The sequence below is a fragment of the Mustela nigripes genome, chromosome 6 (genome assembly GCF_022355385.1).
Source record: "Mustela nigripes isolate SB6536 chromosome 6, MUSNIG.SB6536, whole genome shotgun sequence".
Lineage (NCBI taxonomy): Eukaryota > Metazoa > Chordata > Mammalia > Carnivora > Mustelidae > Mustela > Mustela nigripes.
The window spans coordinates 16,496,553-16,522,199 of NC_081562.1; the positions used below are offsets into that span (position 1 = coordinate 16,496,553).

The 25,647-nt window shown below is 43.9% G+C and overlaps 1 protein-coding gene across 1 annotated transcript in view; it reads right to left on the minus strand.

Annotated features, from left to right (window-relative positions):
* Positions 1 to 23,692, minus strand: part of C6H12orf75 (chromosome 6 C12orf75 homolog) — a 37,413-nt gene extending 13,721 nt beyond the window's left edge. Inside the window, exons 1-2 of the mRNA XM_059404626.1 lie at positions 23,176 to 23,692; positions 9,277 to 9,301 (exon numbers count right to left, since the gene is read on the minus strand). Of these exons, the coding sequence (XP_059260609.1) occupies positions 9,277 to 9,301; positions 23,176 to 23,551 (401 nt within the window). The 5' untranslated portion in view covers positions 23,552 to 23,692. The remainder of the gene's footprint in view (positions 1 to 9,276; positions 9,302 to 23,175) is intronic.
* Positions 23,693 to 25,647: the final 1,955 nt, after the last annotated feature.

Genomic DNA, 25,647 nt, shown 5'->3' on the forward strand with positions numbered 1-25,647 from the left:
GAGAAACCTTATTTAGAGTGACTCTATAAAATATAAGCCACTACTTTTTCTTCCTCAGTAATACCTGGTAGTCAAAATATTTATGTCGCTGTATTTGCTTGGTTTCTGGGTTGCATAAAATAGCTATCCCTTGGGGCATCTGGGTGGCTCGGTTGTTAAACGTCTGCCTTTGGCTCAGTCGTGATCCCGGAGTCCAGGGATAGAGGCCCACAATTGGGGAGTGGGGGGGAGGCCTGCTCAGCAGGAAGCCTGCTTCTCTCTCTCCCACTTCCCCTGCTTGTGTTCCCTCTCTTGCTGTGTCTCTCTCTGTTAAATAAATAATAAGCCATTTTTAAAATAGAATAAAATAAAATAAAATAGCTATCTCAAGTGAACTAAAAAAAAAAAAAAAAAGGTTTCAAAGATAAAATGATGAAACCATGGCACTGATTGTTACATGCACTTTCAAGAACAAATACAGATGATAACTATTAGCCAGCAGCCGGCCACTCCAATTAGCATCTCCTGCCTCAGCCTGGCTACAGCAGGCCTTAAAATTCACAAACTTCTCATTTCCCTGGCCTTTCAAGATAAACATAGCTATGTGGCAAAGAAAAGATTTATTTCTTACTTATTTATCAAGAAAAACGTTCTAAATATAGAACTGTTCTTATTAGCGATGATCTAAAAAGTAGAAAAGCAGCATGCAGTCTTTTCTTTTTCCGTATCTGCAATATCGCTGAAGAGGCCAAACTTATTTGGTTTGTAAACAATAAAATTAAATATGGAAACGTCTGGAGACCGTGTGCATAACTCTAATTATCTATTTTTAGCTGCCATTCACAATAATATTTTGGAACAGGCTTTATTAATGCACAATGTTTATTTCCTTGACACTACAGCTCTCCAGATAAAGTATAATCATTTAATCTTCTTTATAACACGTTCTTATGATGGCTCCTGCTTTTTTAGGATAATTTCAAGCAATTTTACCACTTAATTACATGTGATTTTGGACAGATTAATATTTTATCATTGACTATTTTGGAGTCTATGTAATCTCATTCATTTCTTCAAAATTCAAAAGTTCCTTTGGACAGTCATCTTCAAATCTCTCTCTTTGTATGAGCCCTTGGCCAACAGGGGTCCCTTCCTTTCTTCCAGAACGTACTACCAGAAAATATGAATAACATTCACTCTTTGTCTGGAAGCAATGGACCAAGAGCCAATTTGCAATTTCCCTACCCTCCTTCTGCTCTCCTGAGAGGCACGCAGTGCTCAGGATTATTTTGGCATTGGCTGTAGAGGCATCATTTGCTAAAGACAGGAATGTTCTCTCCACCTCCTTACCTTAAGAAACTTTGCTTTTCCCTCATGGTAACTCTTTGCTCGAAATATCCCAGTGTCTCCAAACAGAAGATGAAGCCAGCAGGCTCCCAACCTCCCCTCTGAGCTCCTTCAGATGGGGCCCGTTTCACATTCACTGAAATCCTCTCCTCTGGGAATTGGAACCCTGCGACAGCAGCCCCAAATACCTTAAAGGTCCTTGGCCCTGACCCCAAGGTTTTCTTCTGAACCGTCATTATCTTAAATGATCTGAAATTCCATGAACATCACTCAGTTAACCTTCGTTTCACATTTTGCTGACTTGCGCTATTCCAACAACTTGTATTGCTACGTTAATCACTCACTCCCATGACCGCTCTGAGGAGCTTAGTTCCTGGAACTACTTCACCTCTGACATTTTACAGTAGACAATCTCACTCCCTGGAGGGGAAAAAAAAAAAATCATCCTTCTGCTCTTGCCCCCTCCTGCCCGCCGCCATCCTAAGAAGCCACTCTTCCCCCTCTCCCCATTCCCCCATTCCTCAGCCAAACATTTTGCCAATACTTGCTGGTCACCACCATCTCCGTCTGCCCTGGGAGGAACACACCCACCTGTTTTCTCCTCCTCATCCCAGTGCACTGGCCCTCCCTACCTAAGGAGAATCTGACCGTGTACTGATGGGCCGACAACGGGACTGTGTGTTTCCTAACTTCAGCGATGGACTGGTTCTTCTACTGTCAGGTGTTCATAACAGAGCCTCTGCCAAGTCTTTTCAACAACACTGCGAACATCTGATAATCCTAGCTACTATTTATGGGCAGCAGGAAAGCATAATGCCAAGTATTATCCCGAGATACTAAATATACTGTACCAATAGCCATCACAAGCCTTGGGCAGTTACTTAACTTCTCTATGCCCCATATCCTCATTTGTAAAATGAAACATCATACTGTTTCCATCAGACTGTCATGGGTACAGAAGGAGAGAATGCATAAAAATAATATATCATAATGCATAATCATTATATATATATGTATATATACACACACATATATATATATATATATATGGAGGAGCTCTAGAAACAGAATGATGATGATAAGGATAAAAATGGTTGCCCTGTACATTTGTTATCCCAATCTTATGGCCAAGATCACTGAGGACACAGTATCAAACAGCTGGTAAATGGTGGTAGGAAGTTCAAAGGCAGATCTCCCTGCTTCCAAAACGCATGCTTCTTCAATGCTATTTCCACACCATCCTCCTCAACCTCCTGCTACTCCACAGGGGAGGCGTAAGCCCATCAGACACCCTCGGGTTTGTAACGAGGACTAGAGAGGGCTCAGCTGACAGGTGTATTGGGCATGAGAAATCCATAAAGGATTCCAAGGACACTCAAGATGAAACACTCGTAATTTCATTTTATTTAAGAGGTGGTGCTTCACAGGGTTTTGTTCATTCATTCCTAGATACTCTTCTCTATAGTTACTACCTTCCATAACAATAAAATAGCTTCGTCAAGAAAAAAGTCTTTAAGAAATGTCACTATACAAGTGTTAAGTGAAAGACATGTTTGAATTACCTTGTTAAAACGGGAGTGGCTATGATCTTTTATTCTCAACAGCAAACATTAAATTAGTATCAACTTATTTCATGTTTTTTCTTACTAAAACATGTTTGTAATATTCCCATAAATTTTGCTTAAAATTTAAATAAAGAAATTTTTTTAATAACATGAAAACTGACCTACAGCAGAACATACTTTGTTTCTGCACGCCCAGATCTAAGTGCCCTCCATTTGGGTAACAGCTTCAGGATTTGTCTTTAGCCACGCCCCCAGACTCTGACTACCTGGTCAGGTGGAGCGAACCCTGCTGATTGACTCCAGTGGTGGGCACTTGTCCCAGACCTGGCCAATGAGAAACCCCCCTTCCCCTGGCTCATTGGTTGATTCAGAGGGAAGCAAATGACCTCATGCTGTGGCAGGGAGAGCCCAAGCCATAGGACTTTGGATCACACCACTGGGAAAGAAAAGCTGTTTTTCCACAGGAGTTATTAAGCTGATAAGAGATAAAAGATGACCATCTCCATCGCCACTTGAGGAAAGCTTCTAAAGTGAAGCCCAAGATAAGAAAGCAGCAATCACTTTCTTCCTGTCATTGGATCACCTGGATCCAGCTGTGACTGGGGCCAAACCCCTGGAGCTTTTCCATTACACTCGCCAATAAATTCCTTTTTGTTTGTTTGTTTAGGCCAGTTTAAGCTGGATTTCTGCCATTTCCAACCAAAAATATCCCAATGCAACCTATTTGTGCCAAATAGCTAAGATAATTCACTGAAATAAAATAAAAGCATGGTTGATTTTTCCAGGTCTGTGAAAGCAGCCAAATGTCGTCACATTGATTCACATCTGTTTTATTTTGCATGTTACAGCGCTATGATTTAATTTTGAAAAGACAGAGAGAATACGACTCACTCACTGATATGCATGAGTCTGTGTTATGATGACTAAGTTTCTATACAAGCATACCTCAGAGATGATGCAGGCTAGCTCCCAGACCACAACCATAAAACGAATTATCACAATAAAGCAAGTCACATGAATTTCTTGGTTTCCCGTCGCCTATAAAAATTATGTTTTTATAACTACACAATACTATAGTTTATTAAGTGCACAATAACATTATGTCTACAAAAACAATGTATAAAACTTAAATAAAAATACGTTGTCGCTAAAAAATGCAAACAATCATCTGAACTTTCAGCAAGTCGTAATCACCGATCAACGATCACCGTAACAAGCCTAACAATGAAAAAGTTTGAACTATTGTGAGAATTACCCAAACGTGACAAAGACACGAAGTGAGCAAATGCTATTGGGGAAAAGGCTCCAATAGATCTGCCTGATGCAGGACTGACACAAAGCTTCAATTTGTTTAAAAAAAAAAAAAAAAAGCATTATCCACAACGGGCAAGGAAGCCGGGCAAAGAAAAGGGGGGGGGGGGGGGGGGGGGAGGTGCCTGTTATCTTCACCCCTGCTTGCCTCCTCCTCTCGAGTTGGGCCCTCCCGCCTACTCTGGGATTCCCGTCCATCACAGATCCCCCTCCCTCACAGCAGACCCTTTCCCAAGCCACCCACAGCCTGGCTAACTCCACCCATTCCTACCCTCGAGTCCACGGTGTGTAAAAAAAAATAAATAGAAAAAGCAAAACAAACATCCATATACAAAATCATCCATACACTCACCTGGGCAGAAACAGAAGAAATGAAGAAATGGGAGAAAAGCGTGTCAGATGTTAACAGCGCCTGTCTCTGCTGGTAGATAAGAGCCTATGTCTTCTTTTAAAAATATATATATATATATATTTCCCAAATTTTCTAGGTACTTCTTTTCTAACAGAAATATATTTTTTTTAATGTTTCCTCTTTTTTTTTTTTTTTAGCTTTTTTAAAGTTTTTACATCGATTCCAGTCAGTGAGCATACGGTAATATGAGTTTCAGGCGCCCGATACCAGGATTCGGTACCCTCGGACATCAGCATCTCTAACCTGCTGACATCCTTCCCTCCCCTCCTGGCAATCATGGTAAGAAGAGAGGCCACGCAGCCCTTCCCCGCTCCTCGCCCACTTCCATTTTCACTCAGCTATTACTCACACCCCTCGAGGGAAACCTCAGACCCCCAGTGCCCGTGTGGGCATCGCACCATGCCAGTGGCTTCTCTCCCCGCTTCAGCCCGGCTGACCTCCTGGGATGTTCCCCCATCCCTTCCCTGGGCTAAGGTTTGAAACTGCAGCGTGAGCCTCAGATTTTCCTCTCCTTTCCTTCCCTGTTCTGTCATCCAACAAATCTCAGTCATATTACAAGTGTACTTCGAACGCTCGGCCCTTCTCTCTCCCGTTGCTACTGACCACAGTCTGCCCCTCTGGTGGCCTCACCACCTCCTTCCCTCCCTGTGGCTCCTCCCTTCCCCCGCCTCACACACTGCTCTGCTTTGGCAGTTAGCGCCCTAACACTCAAATAGAATCATCGCATCCCCCCCACACACACCTTAAGATCCCTAATGGCTCTTGACTGCATACAGTATCGAATGAAATTAATGACCTGGCGCCGAAGGCCCCTCACAAGCCAATTTCAGCCCCGTGGCCTCATGCCTCATCTCTGCGGAGCATGCCCCAAGGTCTCCAGAACAAACCCACAGGCTCCTTGCAGGGGAGCTGAGGCTCCCTTACACCCATGAGCCTCTTGCCATGCTCTTTCCTCTGCTCCGGGCTGCCATTCTCCCTTTCTCTGCACGAACTCTTATTCATCCCTCAAGACCCAAACTGGCATTAAATTCTGACTATCTCAATAATTAGCACTTATCCCACTGTATTTTGGTCCCCAGTAGACACTAGCCTACTTAAGGGCAGAAGTGTCATTTTATCTGTTATTATATCCTGGCTTCTTGCTTACAGAAAATGGGCAAATAAACAGGAAAGAGGAGAGCGGTAGTAAATATCACCAACCTTCCCTACAGAATGGATTTTGTGTTATATTAAGAGGGTAACTACAGTATTTCTCTCTTCTGAAAATAACCATAATTCCCCCCAGCAAAAGACTTATGTCGCCTGTATAATTCGGTGGTGGCTCTCTGTGAAGTTGTGTACTTCTTAGCACCCATTATGTGATTTTGGTCACTTCTTTGGGTTGGGATCAGTCTCTCTAGATTAAAAAGGAAATTTTAGATCTTTATAATAAAGTGTAAACTGTCTTCATTTCTTAGCTGTTCATTCATAGTTAAGACTTACAAATCTGTACCTTCATCTTTAAAAAAAAAAGAACATGTTTGAATATAGCTTTTGTGCAAGGAAAAATAATATTATGATATTCTTTCAACTTTTTCTAGTTTATTACATTTATTTCTAAAAGGGTCAATTATTAAATAAAATGATATCTTTCTAGGACATAAATTGAGGTATATACAGTTACAGAAAATTTAAAGCTAGAGAATTCGGGATTTCAAAAAGTAATTAAGCAGCGTCTCACATTGTGGAATAGTTAATTTTGTTGACAAGGGCATCATTAAATTCTACTAGAAATTTCCATGCCTCTAAAAGAAAGGAGTCAAGATATCAATCTCTCCCTGAATAGGAATGATGGGACCCCTCAGCAACTATTCACTAAACACCATATTCAAAACACGGTATTAATAACCCCGGGAGACATGCAGAGGAGTAAGATATTTCACTTCCCTCAGTGCCCAAGAGGGACAAGAAGATAAATAACCAAAATGCAAGCCCCATCTGATGTCTCATAAGAAAGGGGCAGGGGCTCCTGGGTGGCTCAGTGGGCTAAAGCCTCTGCCTTTGGCTGAGGTCATGATCCCAGGGTCCTGGGATCGAGCCCCACATCGGGCTCTCTGCTTGGCAGGGAGCCTGCTCCCCATCCTCTCTCTCTGCCTGCCTCTCTGCCTACTTGTGATCTCTCTCTGCCAAATAAATAAATTTTTAAAAGTAACAAAGTAAAAAAATAAATAAATAAAAGGGGCAAATGCTCTAAAAGTTCAGAAGAAAAAGACATTCTATCCAGTTGAGAGATCCAAGAAACTCTTCTTGCAAAGAACAAGACAGAAACCCTGAAGAACAACTAGCTTTTTTTTTTTTTTTTTTTTACAAATAGAATTGAGAAAAAGGCCATTCCAGGCAGAGAGAATAGCAAAAACGGAGGCAGAACATGGGAGGTCAGTCTGGGCCCCTGCGCGAGGTCTCAGAGGGCGGGACATCAGCTCACTTCTCATCCTTGGCCTTGCTCACTCCAAATGCAGGCTTCCTTCCAACTCATGCAGAGCCCGTCAGAGAAAAGCTAAAAACATAAATGATCTTCCTGTTCCCAAAGGATTTTGGGCTCAGTCTAGTGGGCAATGGAGAGTAATTTTAAGTTTTTTGAGCAAAGGCCCTACAAGGCCAGGGGAGTGCTTGAGGTAATGAATCTGGCAACCATGTAGAGACATGGAAGGAGGAGGCCTGGAGAGACCCAGATACACAATGAAAGAAACAAGGTAAAGACAATGATGAACTTGTGGTTGTTACATGCTTTGGTAATAAACTCAGATACTGCAACCAGGAGTTTGAAACAACGAATATTGCTTCTTGGTTACAGAAAGTCCCATAGAAAATACATATTTAACTCCTGGAAAACCTTCCAATGCCATTCTCATCTTCTATGAATTCCTCTTTGTCATAATAATAAATCTGACTCTGTTTTTGATGTTTGACCACTGACAGCTTTCAAGTCCAACCACTCCCCCTTCTGCCTCACAGCCGTGCAAGCTGATTAGGAAGCCTGGGAATTCCTTCCTTTGTGCTGGTGGGAACGATAAAACCAGGCAAACCTCTCCCCATGCATAGGACCCCTCGAGGACGCCCACTCCCAACCTCAGTTAAAACCAAAGCCACTCATGCCTCCGCTTCCTTTACTCAAGATGAATGGGCCAGTTGGGTGCCTGCCCTGCTCCCCCAGAAAGCCTCATTACATGTGAGTGAGAAATCATCTTGCCCTCCTTAGTGTGTGTGTGTGTGTGTGTGTGTGTGTGTGTGTGTGTATGTCACACTGTCAGTCTTAACGTCCAAACCAACTAAGCATCGTCTCCCATCGTGGGTGGGTGGGGCAGGGGTCCATCCACTCTCCACAGAGTAAATAGAGAACTACTGCAATGTCCTTACTGTTCTAGATGAGATATGGAAAGATGCAGACATGGGCCATGACGGAAATTCTGGAAGGGCTCCTGAGCTCTCAAAACCTCCCTCTGGGAGACAGCTGCCCTTGATTTAATGTCCCGTGGTATAAATATCAACTCAGTATTGACTACACTGAATGGTCATACATATTCACCCAAATACCTGGTCACCAGATTTAAACCAATCCCATGTGTGTTTGGTACCTGCGTGCCCCAGCCTCTCCCCACTGGCTCACTCTAACACAGTCACAGGAGCTATGTGCTTAATGAATTCTCCCATATCCGCTTGTTTTCAATGAGAAGAAATCTCAGCACAAGTTGGGAAGGAAGCACAATTAAATGTTTCCCTTGGTTAAAGTTCTAACTTACAGTGCTAGGGCTACAGAAAGGCAACATAAATAGTAATAGAATAAATAATAACACAGTGATATTCTTCAAATAGCGCTTTAGTTATAACCTAGATGCTAATCTTGATTTTTGCATAACAGAGAATGTATTCCCGTATCTTTTCAGGCATACCTACACCTATTGAAAGACCACAATCTTTGGGGTAAATACCTAGGAGTGCAATTGCAGGGTCATAGGGAAGTTCTATTTTTAATTTCTTGAGGAATCTCCACACTGTTTTACCCCAAAGATACAGATGTCGTGAAAAGAAGGGCCATCTGTACCCCAATGTTTATAGCAGCAATGGCCACGGTCACCAAACTATGGAAAGAACCAAGATGCCCTTCAACGGACGAATGGATAAGGAAGATGTGGTCCATATACACTATGGAGTATTATGCCTCCATCAGAAAGGATGAATACCCAACTTTTGTAGCAACATGGAGGGGACTGGAAGAGATTATGCTGAGTGAAATAAGCAGAGAGAGTCAATTATCATATGGTTTCACTTATTTGTGGAGCATAACAAATAGCATGGAGGACAAGGGGTGTTAGAGAGGAGAAGGGAGTTGGGGGAAATTGGAAGGGGAGGTGAATCATGAGAGACTATGGACTCTGAAAAACAATCTGAGGGGTTTGAAGTGGCGGTGGGGTAGGAGATTGGGGTACCAGGTGGTGGGTATTATAGAGGGCACGGATTGCATGGAGCACTGGGTGTGGTGAAAAAATAATGAATACTGTTTTTCTGAAAATAAATAAATTGAAAAAATTTAAAAAAAAAGAAAAAAAAAAGAAAGACCACAATCATGAACAACAGTGTCTTCCTCAAAAAAGAGTTTAGAAAATCATAATATTAACTACTTACACATCTTTAGCTGCTCCTGCAGGGCCTAGGGAGGAAAAAAAAGGTTTGCATTATTGTGACAGAATTATAACAAAAATGTGAAACCCAATACCCGTCTAAAATAATCTAAAAGAGACAAGTTGAAAATATGCCTTTTAAAAAGATCATCTCAAAAGAAAGAAAGGAGAAAGTAGGAAAATCACATTAAATCAATTCACACAAAATTACATTCAAATTTTACATTTTGAATTTATTCTGCCCATTTTTAACAATTCCTCTAATTTTTAAGGTGTTGGTTCTGGAAAGGATCACCTCATCCGATCCCTTTATTTTACAGATAAACTGACAGAGTTGGGAAGTATTTTTATTTCAAAGTCACCCGCCTTCTAAGCCGGTGTCCACAGGGCCACAGGGCACTAACCAGGGCACTAACTTGGAAAGCGAAGTTACAAGACAGAATGGAGGTGATATCCTCAGTCAATGAGAAGCCTCAAGGACACCAGCCTAGCTCTAGGGAGCTACCTGCCCGTCTAGCTCTGCTCCTGTTTGCTCCTGAACCCTCCCGCCCCACCCCACCCCCACATTTTGCTTCCCACCCACGTGCCAAAAACACCCTGTCTCTTTCGGACCCCATGCCTAGCAGTCATCACAGATTCTCTGCCACATGTAGTCGGTCCCGTTTCCACGCTTCCTCCTCCCACTAGCCTCATCTGAGCAACACAGCCCTTGGTTCTAACTTTACTAGGCATGTAGTATTTAGTGTCTTTTAACCTCTTAAAACCCCCCTTCCCTCCCTTGTGTCAAATGAGGATAATAAGAGTTAATATACAACAGAGAGAATAAATGGAATGACCACTGGTGAGACAGTTATTGAAAATGGAGCTGGGGGATGCTCCGGTGGCTCCGTCGGTTAAGCCTCTGCCTTCAGCGCAGGTCATGATCCCAGGGTCCTGGGATGGAGTCCCCGCGTCGGGCTCCCTGCTCAGTGGGGAACCTGCTTCTCCCTCTCCCTCTGCCTGCCACTCCCCCTGCTTGTGCGCTCTTGCTCTCTGACAAATGAATAAAATCTTTTTTAAAAAATAAAAAAATAAGTGGAGCCGGGAGGACACCGAGGAGGCAAGGCTCGTGCCCATCTTCTGTCCCAAATTCTCAGAAGTTTTTTGCTGAACTCAGCTGAAAGCCAAGGCACCTACTTACGTCATAACAGACATAAACAGACTTTCTAACATGAGCGTTACAACCAATCACATGTAGTTTAATATAACTGTATTTAAACAAGAACCAAACACCTTTTCTTCACATCGATTTATGTACGTCTTCTCTTTCCTCTTTAAAAATTCTACACTCCTTTGTCTGTCTCTCCAGAGCATGTTTTCAGCTTCAGTATAGTCTCCTGGATTGCAGTCCACTAAGACCCCAAATGACCACATAAATATAATTTTGCAGCTTGCAGTTTTGTCTTTTGTTACTTGACATGACTGTGAAGATTTGTTTTTTGTTTTTTTTAAAGATGCATGTCAACACTTAGCACAAAGTCTGGTACCTAAAAGTAGCTCACTAAATTGTTATTATTAGCAGTCAAATTAATTAGAAATTAATATCTCAATTTCCGTATCTATGAAATGGGAATTAAAGTAATCTCTGCCTAAGTCACACAGAGGTGAAAATAAAGAAAGATGTGCTACACAGTAAGCAAATAAGCCTATAGGAAAGGTCACTGCCAAAACTGCCACAATTGTACCCTGGTGATATGAACTTAAAATCTGTTAATCCTGTAAATTCAAAGCAGAGGACAAAGATAATGAACAGTATGCCTCAAACAAAATTTTTTTTTCAAATGTTTCCGCCATTCTGTAGGCTGCCTTTTAGGTTTTTTGTTTGTTTGTTTGTTTGTTTGTTTTGATTAACATATAATGTATTATTTGTTTCAGGGGTGCAGGTCTGTGAATTATCAGGCTTACACACTGCATAGCACTCACCATAGTACATACCCTCCCCAATGTCCATAAAGCAGGCACCCTCTCTCTACCCCCACACTCCCCAGCAACCCTCCGTTTGTTTCCTGAGTATCTTATGGTTTATCTCCCTCCCTGGTCCCATCTTGTTTCATTTTCCCCTCCCTTCCCCCCACGAACCCCTGCTCTGCCTTTCAAATTCCTCATATCTGAGAGATCATATGATAATTGTCTTCCTCTGATTGACTTTTTTCGCTCAGCATAATACCCTCTAGGTCCATCCATGTCATAGCAAAGAGCAGGATTTCACCCTCAAACAAATTCTTGTAAGGCTCTGACCAAACCTTAACTTCATAATGAACCTCATTCCTTTTTTTAAGGAAAGATTAACATTTCTATGTCACAACAATCATTAAAATTGTATAAACAAAAACAAAACTGTTTTTGGGTGCCTAGATGGCACAGCCAGTTGAATGTCCGACTCTTGGTTTCAGCTCAGGTCGTCGTGATCTCAGGGTCCTGGGATCGAGGCCAACATCGGGCTCTGTGCTCAGCATGGAGTCTGTTTGAGATTGCCCCTCCCACTCACGCTGTCTGTCTCTCTCTCTCTCTCTCAATTAAATAAATAACTTCTTTGGAATCTGAGATCATAAAACAAAACAAAATCCTAAAATTAAAAAAAAAAACCTTAAGAACAGAGGAGTGTTTTAATAGGAAAAAATAAGCAAAGGATGGGTGCCCCCGAAAATCCATGCAAGTGAATGTTTTATTCCAGAGTCAAAAAAAAGCATGGGAATCTGGTAGAAAGTCTAGAAAGAAAGTACTATCCTGATTTCCGTATTTTCATGTTCATGGAAAAGTACAAAGAACATTTCGGGGTTTTGTCATAGACAGGAGATGGGAGAACCAGAGGGGTCAGAAACTTTGATTCTGCAAAGTCCTACAGAGAGAAGAAAGCAGAGACCATAATGGGACTCTGAGTCCTCTGCAGAGGGGAAGGGCCACCGAACAGAATCCACAGAGAGAGCAGAGGAGACAGAAGCCATCCCACTCCATCTCAGGGAGGGCCCCAGAGTGGCAGGGAATGGGAAGCCAAAGACACACACAAAGTCCTTGCTCAGATCATTCATTCAAAGGTCACAAAATCACTGCTTCGGTTTCTAATACTGGGCACATAAAGGCAGCTGAGAAGACAACGCAAGGGTAATGTGCATGTAACTAGTTTCAAAACAGCAACATGTTGTCTAATGAGCGCTGATTTTAATCAGCCACCAGGAACCCTCCATCCACTTCAAATGATTGCTCCGGGTGCCAGGCACCCTCAGAGCCTCTTCCCTGCTGGGATCACCATGCAGCATCCCAGCGGGAACCCTGGCAGATGCCTGGGGTTACCTTCCAATAGGAAGTCTGCACACCATTACTTCTGTTCTCAAACGTCCTTCATTTAAAGAGCACCGTCTACTTAATACGTGCAATGGTGGGGTGGGCAAAGATATCGGAAACACTACATCAGGTATGCCGGTCTTGTAATATGTATGTAATATGTTGTAATATGTATGTAATATATGTTGTAATATCCATTTTTTTTAAAGGACAGAAATGTGCATCTTAGAAGGAAGGTAGCATGGTATCATTAAGGATAAGCTTATAATCAGGATAGGTAGAACATGACTCCCCAAAATACAACTTGTCAGAGTAGGGGGAAAAAAAAGTGCAAACTGTTGGAAACCCTTGGCAAAACTATCGGAGTATGTAGGTATATAAAATGTAAAACAGCTTTTTGTTCTGCAAAAGTATAAAATCATAAAATCAATAAATAGAAGAAAAATCACATTACCTTCACTACAACCTTGTAATCACACTTCACCTATAAATTGATTAACCAGATGGAGATCTCTAGAGAATTCATGCAAAAAAAAAACCAAAAACAAAAAACAAAAACACTTTATCTCGAACAATTCAGAGCAGCAAAATCCCATTTGCTTTAAGTTGTGTTTATGGTTTACATGACTTAGCCTTTGCTAAACATTTATTTATAATGTCATCTAATTCTTTCCGGGCCCCTGGGATAGAGTATTGATTCCTGATATCACCACTTCATTTCCTGCCAAAATGACTCTTTACTGTTTAAATGTAGCCTTGATGTATTCACATAATGGCTCAGAAGAAGCAGAGATGGGGGAAAAGCAATAATGCTATTACAGAATGAAAGCACCACAAAGTACATAAGACTAACGATTGGATGACTAGTTTCCAAAACCGTATAAAGGAGGATAATTTTAAATAACATGCTAAAAAAGAGAAGGGGGAAGGCTTGTTCTCAGAAAAGTATTATATGCAGTTTCAGTGACCAAAAAAAAAAAGGAATTATAAATGGCTAGGGTCTGTAAGAAAGAACATTTCCTTCTGAAGGTAGGAAACAGTTAAACATTGTTGGCTGTTCAGAAGGAAACCAAGACTGTGTAGACCTTCAACTTTACACACTTCAGAAGATTTTAATATTTTGTTTATGAGTCTCAAAGTCAAAAGTCTCCGTCACTTAAAAAGGCACAGCAAACCCAATTATTCAAATATTCAAAAAACTTAATCTGATATTGTGAGGCTATAGAGAGATATTTGGGCTTTGCCCCCTCTTTCTGTCACAAAACATCTAAAATCTTTGGAATTCCCTGAGTGATAAGGGTAATAGGAGCCTCTTCCGTTCCAGTGAAGAGACTCCTAACGGGACCCAGGATAGCTTCAGGATGGGGCACTGGTCACCAAAAAAGCCAAGTGTTGTTAGAAGCTTGGTACTGCTGTCCCTGTCCCTGTCCCCAGGGAAGGGAGAGGAGCTGGAGATTGAGTTAACCCCCAATAGCCAGTGATTCCACCAACAGACCCATGTAATGATCCCTGCATAAAAAGCCCTAAACAATGAGGCTCTGAGAGCTTCTGAGCTGGTGACCACATCCATGCGGCAGGAGGGTGACACACCCCAACTACATGGGGACAGAGATTCCTACGCTCGGGACCCTTCCAGACATCACTCTATGTCCATCTGGCTGTTCATGTGTGTCCTTTACAAATAAACTGGTGCATTTAAATCCAAAAGTAAAGTGCCTTCCTGAATTCTGAGCCATTCTAGCAAATCATCCAATCTGAGAAAGGGTGCTGTGGGAACCCCCAGATTTGTTGCCAAGTTGGATAGAAGTGGGAGTCATCTGGGGACCCAGTGCTCGCGACCGGTGTCAGAGGTGAGGCCACCTTGCGCAACCTTGTCCTTAAGCCTCCAGGTAGTGCCAGAAGTGAAGCAGATTGTGCGACTCCCAGCGGGTGTCAGAGAATCGGAAAGTTGGATTGTATCAGGAGGGAAAAAACCTCGCAGATAGTCTCCATATTTTTTAACGTGTTTTATGAAAATGCGGTGTCCTGAGAAGTCACTGAGCCTCCAAAAAACCTTGACGTGCTCTGTGAATCACACACCAAGACGGGATTGCACAGCACTTGCTTCAGCAAATCATTCTGCACCCCGGGTATAGCCTGTAAGCTGTATTTCCAAATTTTCTAATTACCTCCCACTCCCAAAGAACTACAGGAAAACCTGTGGTAGTTTCATACAGCTGCTGTAAGAAATCCCCAACGACTAGGTGGCTTCAAACAAGAGAAGCCGATGCTCTCAGCCTTCTGGAGGACAGATGCATAAAAACAAAGGGTCCGCAGGTCCAAACTGCCACACACCCTTAGCATCCGTTGCTGTGAGCCTTGGTTCCTTGGCAGTCTCTGGCCCATGGCCACAAGGTGCACACTGTTGCTCCACCCATGTCCCCCCCCCCACCACTGTCCCTCTGTGTAAGGACACTTACCAGTGGACTTAGGGCCCACCCAGATTATCTCAAAATCCTTAATTATATCTGCAAAGACCCTTTTTCCAAACAAGATAAGATTCCGCACATTCCAAGGATGAGGACGGAAACTTCTGTTTCGAGGCCACCATTCAGCCCGCTAAACCTTCTTATCCCGGTCCCCGCCCCCCCCCGATCCCTCCAAAAATTAAAATTATCTTTTGAAAAGAAATATATAGAAAAATTAATATGGGGGAGGCATTAAATTTAATGTAACATATCCTACATCCCACAAACTTAGGCAAACCTATATTCCTAGTGCACGATAAAGCCAACCAGTTTCAAAACACTACACGGGGCAGGGGGGCCTGGGTGGCTCAGTGGGTTGGGGCCTCTGTCTTCAGCTCAGGTCATGGTTCCAGGGTCCTGGAATCAAGCCCCGCATCAGGCTCTCTGCTCAGCAGGGAGCCTGCTTCCCTTCCTCTCTCTCTGCCTACTTGTGATCTCTGTCAAATAAACAAATAAAATCTTTAAAAAAAAAAAAAAAAACAACACTACACAGGGTCAGTAGTTTTAGGTGGATAGCGAGAACATCTTGGCTTCTATAGAAGATGTCTCTTTGCCATCTAATTGTTCTTACAAAGTAAGAAGAGTGAGCTGTAGTGCCCAGTAGGTTTTCAGCACTGTTCCGATCTGTACATTTACCATTTCAAGTTTCCTCCCATATGCCAAGGTCTAACATAAAGAAAAGATATCTATTTCTTAAAAGAAAGGACACATCCGTTTCTACACTTGAAAAAACTAGCCTTCTGACGCCTTTCTTCATCATGGTCCTGTTGCACTATATTGAATTTATGTAATAGACTGGAAATAGTCACAAGTAAATGAATTGCTAAGTTACATATTAAATTGTATTTCTATCTTCCGACTGAGTGGTGATAATTTAAACACATGCGTCAAAAGATAAAATTATGTACACGGAGAGTTTCTAAAAAGCACTAAAGATTTTCAGATCACTCTTCTCTTGGCATAAATGATCAGAAACATAAATGATTGTGGCTCTTGTGGGAAATAATAAAAATATGCAGGAATGTCCTACTCTATTTGTTTTGTAAAAGAAAAGAAAAGGCCCTTTGAGAACTGTATAAACTTAACTACAGAACAATAAACAAAATTCTCTTTAATTTTGACAGCTCATGATGTCTCCTCTGACCCATAATAGTTCCAAAACGATGTCATAGTCTCACTTTGGCCAAAAGAAGTACAACAACAGCTCTTAGTTCACCCAAAGCAAAGTTATTTTTCAAGAAGCCAACAAAAGAACTAGATTTGTAAGTCATTCTTTTCAATAAAGGAGAAAAAAATTCAGGTCAATGTGTCCTAGAAATATACAATTCTGTTCATGAATATGGAAGCTCTTGCAGAAAAATCTCTTCATTTGCAGGTTGTTCTTACTGAACAGCTACACTTCAGAGAGCTAAAAATTAATAAATAAAGACAGCCACAGAAGGACGGGCATAAGGTAAAGCAGTGACATCTGGCTGCTATATTATAATTCCAGCCACGTCTAATACTCAGCGGTAAGTGGTTTGTGGCTGAACTGAATACCTCATTGAGGTCACCTTTGTGACCCCTGCACGTGGCCCCAAGAGGTCACCTTCGTGACCCCTGCACAAGGTCACTTCTGGGGAGCTGGGACACATGAACGTCCTGATTCTGTCTCACCAGTGAAAAGTGCCTGGACAGAGGTTTTCCACATCTCCAGTCATTCACAGTCACTTCCAATGTGGAACCCCCAGGAGTGTACTGATCACTTGCCTCTTCCTACCTTCCCTTTAGAGGCAGCAGAATCTTCCAGTTAACGAGGCATTAGTTTGGGTTCATGTTTATATCACCCTCCCATGCAGCCCATCCTAAGCCTGGCTGTCCCAGGGGTCTCTGGCATCAATGCTTCCAGGCCCTTCTTACTGCCCTGACTCCAGACAGCCACTGCTATAAGCCCACTCTTTCCTTTTACACTAGTTACAAAAGTCTTCCCCTATATTTACAATAAACAGCATAGTGAGTACTCACAAAATAGACAAGGCACTGTTCTAAGCACTTTACTTACATAAATTAATTTTATGTTGGAGTCAATTCTATTCTTACTCCCCTGTTACAGTTGAGAAAACCAACATATAGTTCAAGTTGAGTTACCCAAGGTCACACAGCTAATAAATGATAAAAGCAGGATTCAAACTTGGGCCTTTTGGTACCAGAACCCACCCTCAACTCTGAGGCTTGGCTTCCTGCCTGTCTGTCCACCTCACCCTCCATTCTACCCACTCTTCCTTCCCAACACCCTATAACCAACATGAACCACTAAAGCCAGCCAGGCCAGATCTACTGCCCTGAAATAAACAGAGCCCATTTCTGTCCCTGTGATTTCACACAACACTAAGAATGTCCTTCCTTCCATTACCTGCTTATCTGAACAGTTACCTATTCTTCAGGAACAAATCAAGTGCCGCTTCTTCCAAGCAGTCTGCCCTGACTGCTTGAAGTTTCATTTTATTCTCTCCATTGCTATATCAATGACACAATTTAGGACTTCATTTTGCATCTTTGTTTCCCCAGTATGTTCATTCATTTGAACAACAACAACAACAACAACAAATTGTTTGCAAGCCAGAAATTCCATTGAAAGTTTGGATCCTAGTCTAGAGGCTGAGGGTACAGCTGGGAATAAGATGCGGGAGGCTCTAATGAGGCATCTGGAGGAAAGGAACAGAAGAGGCGAAAAATAAATAAACAAAATCAGCTCTCCAGCAAAGACAGTTTCAGACAGAGAAAACAACAGGAGTCAGTTCAGCACAGTTCGGGGAACTGAAAGGATGGTGGGGTTGGGGTCTGGGGGCAGTGGCAGGGAAGCAGCAGGAGACACACGTGCCTCCTAGGATGCTATCAACAAAATTTTATACTATGTCCTCGGCTCATGCTAAGCACAGTGGCAACATTTCGGTCCTACAAAACCATTTATAGATGTAAATTAAGGCTGGACCACAGAGCTACAGCAAAAGAAGGGAATGCAATTATCTACCTAATTGAAGATGAAAAGAAAACTAATCTAAATAATTGGACCCAAAAGGATTGTACTAACTCCCTGGGTACACTGACAAAATAGGATAAATAATTATTAAAATCCTCCTCTTCAGACTATTGTTATATAAATAGCAGAAAGAACCATTACAGAAACATTCTGATAATAAACCGCCATGGAGTTATGATCAGACAGTTGCCAGTTACATATCCCTGCTAGAAAAACTACAACTAAAAAATTCAGTTAGCTATCATGAGTAGAACAGTTCTGAAGTAAGTCTTCTGCTGCAAAGAATGTCTACAGCCTTAGCCTGCACTGATAGAGGCTATTGTAGATATTGGGAACCATCCAAACTTTTTAAGGGATCTTCTGATTTACCTGAAAAGAGATCATCTGGCTTACATTACAGACTTGCTTACCCATCTGTATGGATGAGGTATAAAAGGGAATGGCTGACCTGTTCAGATCATTAGCTCAAACACAGGGCTGCTCATTTCTCTGCCTAGGTAAAAACTATGTTCAAGGAAAAACCAGGGGACAGAGAATCTGATGGTGGGGGGGGGGGGGGCCGCTGGAGAGCAGAGAGAAATAGATTAAGAACTCCCTGCGATACAGAAAATGGAACACTTTTACATTGGGTATTTAAGCCAGATGTTTCTCTATAGTGGAGGGGCCAGAATCTATTCAGGACAAACATACTGAATCTTCACTGAGTGGAAAATATAAGAAATCCTCCCACTACAGTTCTAGGTTGGGGAAATCAAATTCCTAGGTTGCAAGAGTGCTCTTACTAAAACAAGAAAATGGAGAGAGCTCTCATGCAATGGAAATTGTTCTCAAGACCTCATCTGGACCTACAGCTCCACTCGTCCCCGAAGTCTCCTTTGATTGAACAATATTATTCACCATGTCCCGGGCGCTTGCGTATTCTGTCATACTTTGCCTTGCCGCTGTTCTCCAATGGCTAATCTTCCTACCTAGACTATCGGCTTCTCGAGAGCATGAAAATTTGTTTTCATTCAACCACCCACTGGTGGCTGCCCACGGCTTGCCTTACAAGTTCTTAGCAAAGTGCCATTCTCTGCAGGGAGAGGTCGACTGGGTGTAAGCTTACAGTTAGAAATCTTCAGGAGAAATCTAACCAGAATTATCTAGGGTCTGGGTGATCTGGGGCTGATTTCTTACGACTGTTGGATCATTTTACGGCAGATCAGTTTCTCCACCTATTGGACATACAGAATTAAATTTACTCAAGCACACTACTAAATATCCGTTTGTCATATTAACCAATTTCTCTAGACGAAAGCCAAGAAAGGCAGTTGTTCAGATGGCTCAGGGAGAGGGCAAACAATGATCTCATGTTGCCTGAATTTCTTACAGAGTAAAACAGGGCTTATAACAGAGATTTCAGGTTTAAGGGTCATATTATAATGTCCTGATGCACCCTTGGAAGTAGATATGCCATGGTCTTGTAGAGAAATGATCAGGGAAAGCCATTTCACCTTCAACATGGTACTATTCCACTACTCTATAATAATTACAGTTTACACAGCGCTTTCCCTCTGTAACTCAGAAATGTGAAACGAAATGCTCCTAGCAACAAGCCCAGAACTGAAGTCAAGGCTTGAGCCTCACTCTCCGGGCTCCAAGTTCGGCGCTCTTCCCACCTTCTTTTTGTATTTTGTTATTCATATATCTATGGCTGGCTGGATGGATGGACTGACTGATTGCTGAAAAGCTTGAGTGTAACTATTGAATTGTATGATCCTGGGAAATTTCGGAAGTTGGGCATTGTAAATACCTGGAGAACAGGAACAACATCTATTTTTTTTAAGATTTTTAATTTATTTATGGTCGGGGGAGCAGGGATAGGAGCAGAGGGAGAGGGACAAGCAGACCCCACAATGAGCATGGAGCCTGACGCCAGGCTCCAGCCCAGGACCCTGAGATCATGACCTGAGCAGAAACCAACAGTCAGATGCTTAACCCACTGAGTCACTCAGGCACCCTGTGACAACATCTATTTAATGCATTTATTTCATGCTGCTTGGGTTCAGGACCACACGATTGCAACTTGGTCAACAGCATATTTCATGCTGATGTCAACATTCACAACTGAAAAATATTCAAATACCTTTGCCTTGTGGCTTACTTTTCTTCATTTTACATATTTCCTTTCTGAAACTAAAGTCCTACCACGAGCTGACAGAAAAATTTCCAAATAACAATGACCACATCCCACAGCTGGCCAGCTGGACTCTAGTAGGGCGTGTTTAGGGAATGACCAGGGCAGATCCTTCAACGAGGTGATGTGATAAGTCCCCCACTCATCACGTTCCCTCCTTAATGTTTCACAGTCTGCCCTCTCTATCTGCCATTTCCCTGAACAAAACACAATTTTTAGCCAAGAGCAAGCTAGAGGACACAACAACACGCTCTTCTGTGAACTGTCCTTCATAAACAGGCTGCCCAACAAGAAGGCATGCATTTGGAGTAGTTTTTTTCAACGCAACTGTGTAGGGTATAAGGGATGTGCATTTCGAGAGGAAAAAAAAAAAAAAGGTCAACCAAATATCTGTAAGGAGAATCCAATTTTCCCATTTTCTTTTTCTCCCTTTTTTTTTTTTTAAGATTTTATTTATCTATTTATTTGACAGACAGAGATCACAAGTAGGCAGAGAAGCAGGCAGAGAGAGAGAGGAGGAAGCAGGCTCCCCCTGCTGAGCAAAGAGCCCTATGTGGGGCTGGATCCCAGGACCCTGGGATCATGACCAGAGCCGAAGGCAGAGGCTTTAACCCACTGAGCCACCCAAGAGCCCCTGATTTTCTCATTTTCTGATAGTACCATTTCCAAATTACCTTATCATCACTGATTTAGCAACAGTGCCCCCCTCCATCCCCAGATCTGACAAGCAGTTCATTAATAAATAAAAATGTAAATGAACTAACCTAGCTCCACTTGAAAGGAAATGTTACAAATCCTTCCCATGATTTTTTTTTAAATATGGATAACTGTTCTTAGCCATTTTTTTAAAAAAAGGTTTTTATTTATTTATTTGATAGAGATCACAAGTAGGCAGAGAGGCAGGCAGAGAGAGAGGGGGAAGCAGGCTCCCTGCTGAGCAGAGAGCCTGATGTGGGGCTTGATCCCAGGACCCTGAATCATGACCTGAGCCGAAAACAGAGACTTTAACCCACTGAGCCACCCAGGGAACCCCTGTTCTTAGCCTTTTTAAAGAGAGGGTACCCATTGCAGTGGATGGTGTAGGACCCCAGTGTCTGTTAGATTGAGAAACACGAGGTCTGGTGTAGGTTTCCATGCAGAGCTTTCTGGCTGCTCTCAGAATCTCGTTTGCCCTTGTTGGCATAAGACACCAACCACGATAACCAACATATCTCACTGTTAAGTGAACAGAAAGGATTTCTTCTCTGGTGGCTCTCTGCATATATCAAGGAGGAGAATTTCATTCAAGATGGTAAAGATTAGGGGCGCCTGGGTGACTCAGTGGGTTAAAGCCTCTGCCTTCGGCTCAGGTCATGATCTCAGGGTCCTGGGATCAAGCCCTGCATCAAGCCCGCATCAAGCCCCCAATCAAGCCCCACATTGGGCTCTCTGCTCAGTAGGGAGCCTGCTTCCTCCCCCTCTCTCTGCCTGCCTCTCTGCCTACTTGTGATCTCTGTCTGTCAAATAGATAAATAAAATCTTTAAAAAAAAAAAAGATAATAAAGATTATCTGTAAGAGATCAACTTTTTGGTGAATCATCACCTGGGTTCATTCACAGCTCTAGGACCAGAACCCCACATATTTTAGTGTCTTCTCAGGAAAAGCAAAATATTCTGTGTGGTTACAGACAAAGAGGAAAAAGAAACTTGGCGGATTCACAGACCACAGAGCAGATTTCCACATCTGACCCCACTAAGTAAACGTCGAAATAAACTTTAAAATAAATAAACGAATAAGGCTTGAATGTTAAGCTCCATCTTCCACAGATGTCTAGGTTAAGGGAAGTGACAGGTCCAAGGTCACAAAGACTGAGAGGGCACCCATGCCAGTCTGCTAGGAAATACTGCAGCAAGAGACTGCTGTTTGCCTTTGCTGGGGTTTGGGGGGGGGGGGGGGGGGGGGAATAGGACGCCGCATCTGATTGATCTCAGTTGGAGGCGATGGGAGTTCTTTACCCGAAAGGATACTAACAGAGGCCAGCAGATCCTACTCAAAACTGATCCTGATTCTTAAATCAGGAGACACGAGCTGGGTTAAGAGAGAAGGCTGAGTTTTGGAGTAAGTCACTTAACACAAAGCCTGGCCGACTGGGGGATAGGAGATCTCGCCCGCCAATCAACAAAATGAAGTGGTGTAAAAGAAGTTCTAGTCTATTTTTCTAATGAAAAACATGTGAACAGATCACTGCTGATATAACTCTGTCACACTTATCTAAAACATCCTTAATACTGCAGCTTCTCAGAGGAAATCCTACACGCAGCCCAGCCGCTCTCAGGCATCAGGACAGACTCAGATGAATTTGGAGCCCGGCTCGCAGTTCCTCCCAACCCCACTGGCACAACCACCACCACCACCACAACCACGGCCGCCACCACCAAAAAAGTCCTGAAATGCTCTGCCGCACTTTCCTGTTGCAGCGTCAGGGTTCCGAGGGCCTGGCGCCGAGGTCTGCGGGGCGATCATGGGAGGGGAGGGAGCGCATGCGGGCCACTGCCGGGAATCCTCTCCCCACCCGCCCCCGTGAGGGCACCGGGCGCCCCGCCGCAGGGGAGCCCCGCCGCGCTTCCTCCCCGCGCACCCTCCGCAGGATCGCCCTGCAGGCTCCCCTCGTCCAGGCGTGACCGCCCCCGCGCGGGGGAAATGCCCCGCTGCGGGTCCCTCCAAAAGCGGGCAGTCTGGCCCACCCACCCACCCCCGTCCCGAAAATGGGGACGGGGAGACGGGGTTGCGCGCCCTCCCTCCCCGGGTCCCCGCCGGCTCTCCGGGCCTCTTCCGCAGCTGCGGCCCGCCCGGCAGACCTCCCCGCCGCCCCCGAGTCCCCGGCCCGCGCCCCCGCTCACCTCGGCCGGCGCCCGCACTGGTGGCGGTGGAGTTCCCGCAGCCCATCGCGCTGCTGGCCCGGGAAGCCGCGCTCCGGAGCCGGCTGCCGCTGGTCCTGGGGGCGGAGACGGAGGCGGAGGGCGGCGCGCCCCGAACCGGAGGCCGGCGGGGGCGCGCGGGGCCGGGGGCGGGGTGGGGGGCGGTGCGCGGGGCCTCCCCCTTCCAGCCGCCGGGGGGTGTGGGCCAGGGCGCGGCGGGCGGGCGCGGACCGGGACGGAAACCGCCCGGCACCCCTCTTGCTAGCTGCGGTCGGGGTCCCCGCCGGACCCACCCGTCACCTCGGCAACCGCGGCGACGCCCAATCCCCGGCCTCCTTCGGGCTCTCCGGCCGGGCATTGGTCGTCGTGAAGAGGGGGCGGGAGTTTGAAGTGGGTTTGGGGGCGAGGGCGAGGTTGGGGGCGTGGCCGGCGCGGGCAGGGGGCGAGGCGGAGGTCTGGGGATACCCACCTACCCACCGCCAGGCCCTCTTTGCCTTTTCTTCGCCGCTTCCCCTCCCTGCTTCAGGATGTGGGCAGGTGTGGAGGGGGCGGAAACACCTCTTTTGCATATGGGCGCCCAGTAAATGTTATCGAATGATATTCAGATCTGAAGTCAACCCCAAAATCCGTTCCTTCTTTAACAGAAAGCTAATGCAGCTCTGTTCCCCGATACACTTTGCTAGGAAAGAGCATGAAGTCTTCCCTAGGTCGGTCCTACTAGCCTACCCCATTTTAATTGCATTTGCTGCAATTTCAATAGCCTGCAGGACCTTCGCTCATTTAGAGACGGAACTGTGAATTCACTTGGCACCTTTCAAACTAACACTTTGGCAGCTGTTACTGCGGTCAGACTCTTGAGTTATAGCCCCTGCTCTGCCCCTAACAATTGCGTGACCTCAGTAAAGTTCCTTAACCTGTTAGTGTATCCGTTGTTTTACCTGCAAGATGGCAGTAATAATGTGTAAGCCTGATGATTCACAGATCTGTACCCCTGGGGCAAATAATACATTATATGTTCATAAAGATAATTAATTTTTTTTAAATGGCAGTAATAACTCGGGCACATGGAAACACCTAACACAGTGCCTGATCCCAAATAAATGCTAGCTATTCTTGTTCTTAAGTCCTGTTAGAACTGAACATAATTCCCTGAAGGTAAGGACTATCTGATTTATCCTAGCGTCCTCCTGGCTCATAGTACAGACTCAGTAAGTGTTTTGTGAGATGAATACAAGCCAGGAATTAAATCTCCATTTTAAATCCATTTAATATTTATAGAGAGCCTAGCCTGTGCCAAGTCCTTTGTTAAAATTAAGTTCCAGTGATACAAACATGTAGGAGCCAGTCTAACCAGGCAGACGGATTATAAACAAATTAATTACAGTATAGCAGGGATGCTAACAAAGGAATACAGGGTGCTCCAGGAGCCCAGAGGATGCTGGGATCCCAGTTAAAAGACTTTTCTAAAACAAAACAGTCGTATTTGGAGAAAACCTTGACTTGAACCGAGTCCCTGGTGAACTGTTGATCATGACCTTTGAGGCAATGGAGAGCACGGGGTAATCTCATTCAGGATACACCATCCCTCCTTTGAAAATTAGACATATCTGGGCATGTCCTGAGATAAGAATTAGTTCTTGGGCAAATAAGGGTATTTCCGAGTTGACTTCTAGAAGTCCTGTTTCTCTATCTTGGCCTCCACCATCTTTGCTCAGTGGTTCCCTTCTTACAAATCCAGCATTGGAGGTGGGGGTGGGGGTTAAGGGGAGTAAGAGAGGAAGACTATCAAGTAACCAAACAAAACACTCTTGCTTACTTCTGGGCTGACACTGGACTCCAGCCGTAGGAGACTCGGAGGAAAAAGAAAAACAGACCCTGACATCCAGTCAGCAGCCTGACACCGTGAGGCCTTTGGGTTCATAGCTACACAGAAGACCAATCTCAGACAGGGCCACTCTCTGACTCTGAGGAAGAAAGACCAGAAATAATACCAGTTAAAAGACCAGAAATAATACCAGTTCGTAATCTTGTCTGATAAGACAAGCTCACTGGCAAACCACAGAGCATCACTCAATCCTGGCTAACTTGAATGATCTGCTTTTTTGTTTGTTTGTTTGTTTGTTTTAACCAGTTACAGTTTCATCCCAGGATCCCTGCCTCATAGATGAAATTTATTAAGACTCTCCCACCATAGATTTGTCGGTGCTTCCTGCCAACACCCGGTTCAGGCAAAAAAAAAGATGTCCTGCTTTCTTAAACCCCAACCATAACCACCTAACTTGAGCCCAAATTCTATAGAATCTTTTCTAACACCCCATGAATGAGATACCTCGTGATTTCCTGTAGTGCACATTCTCTTTCACTGAAAAATTAATAAACCCAACTTGCCTAACTAACTGGCATGTTCCTGGTGGTCTTTGGCAGGAGGACACTGACCCTCGTAAATGACATGAA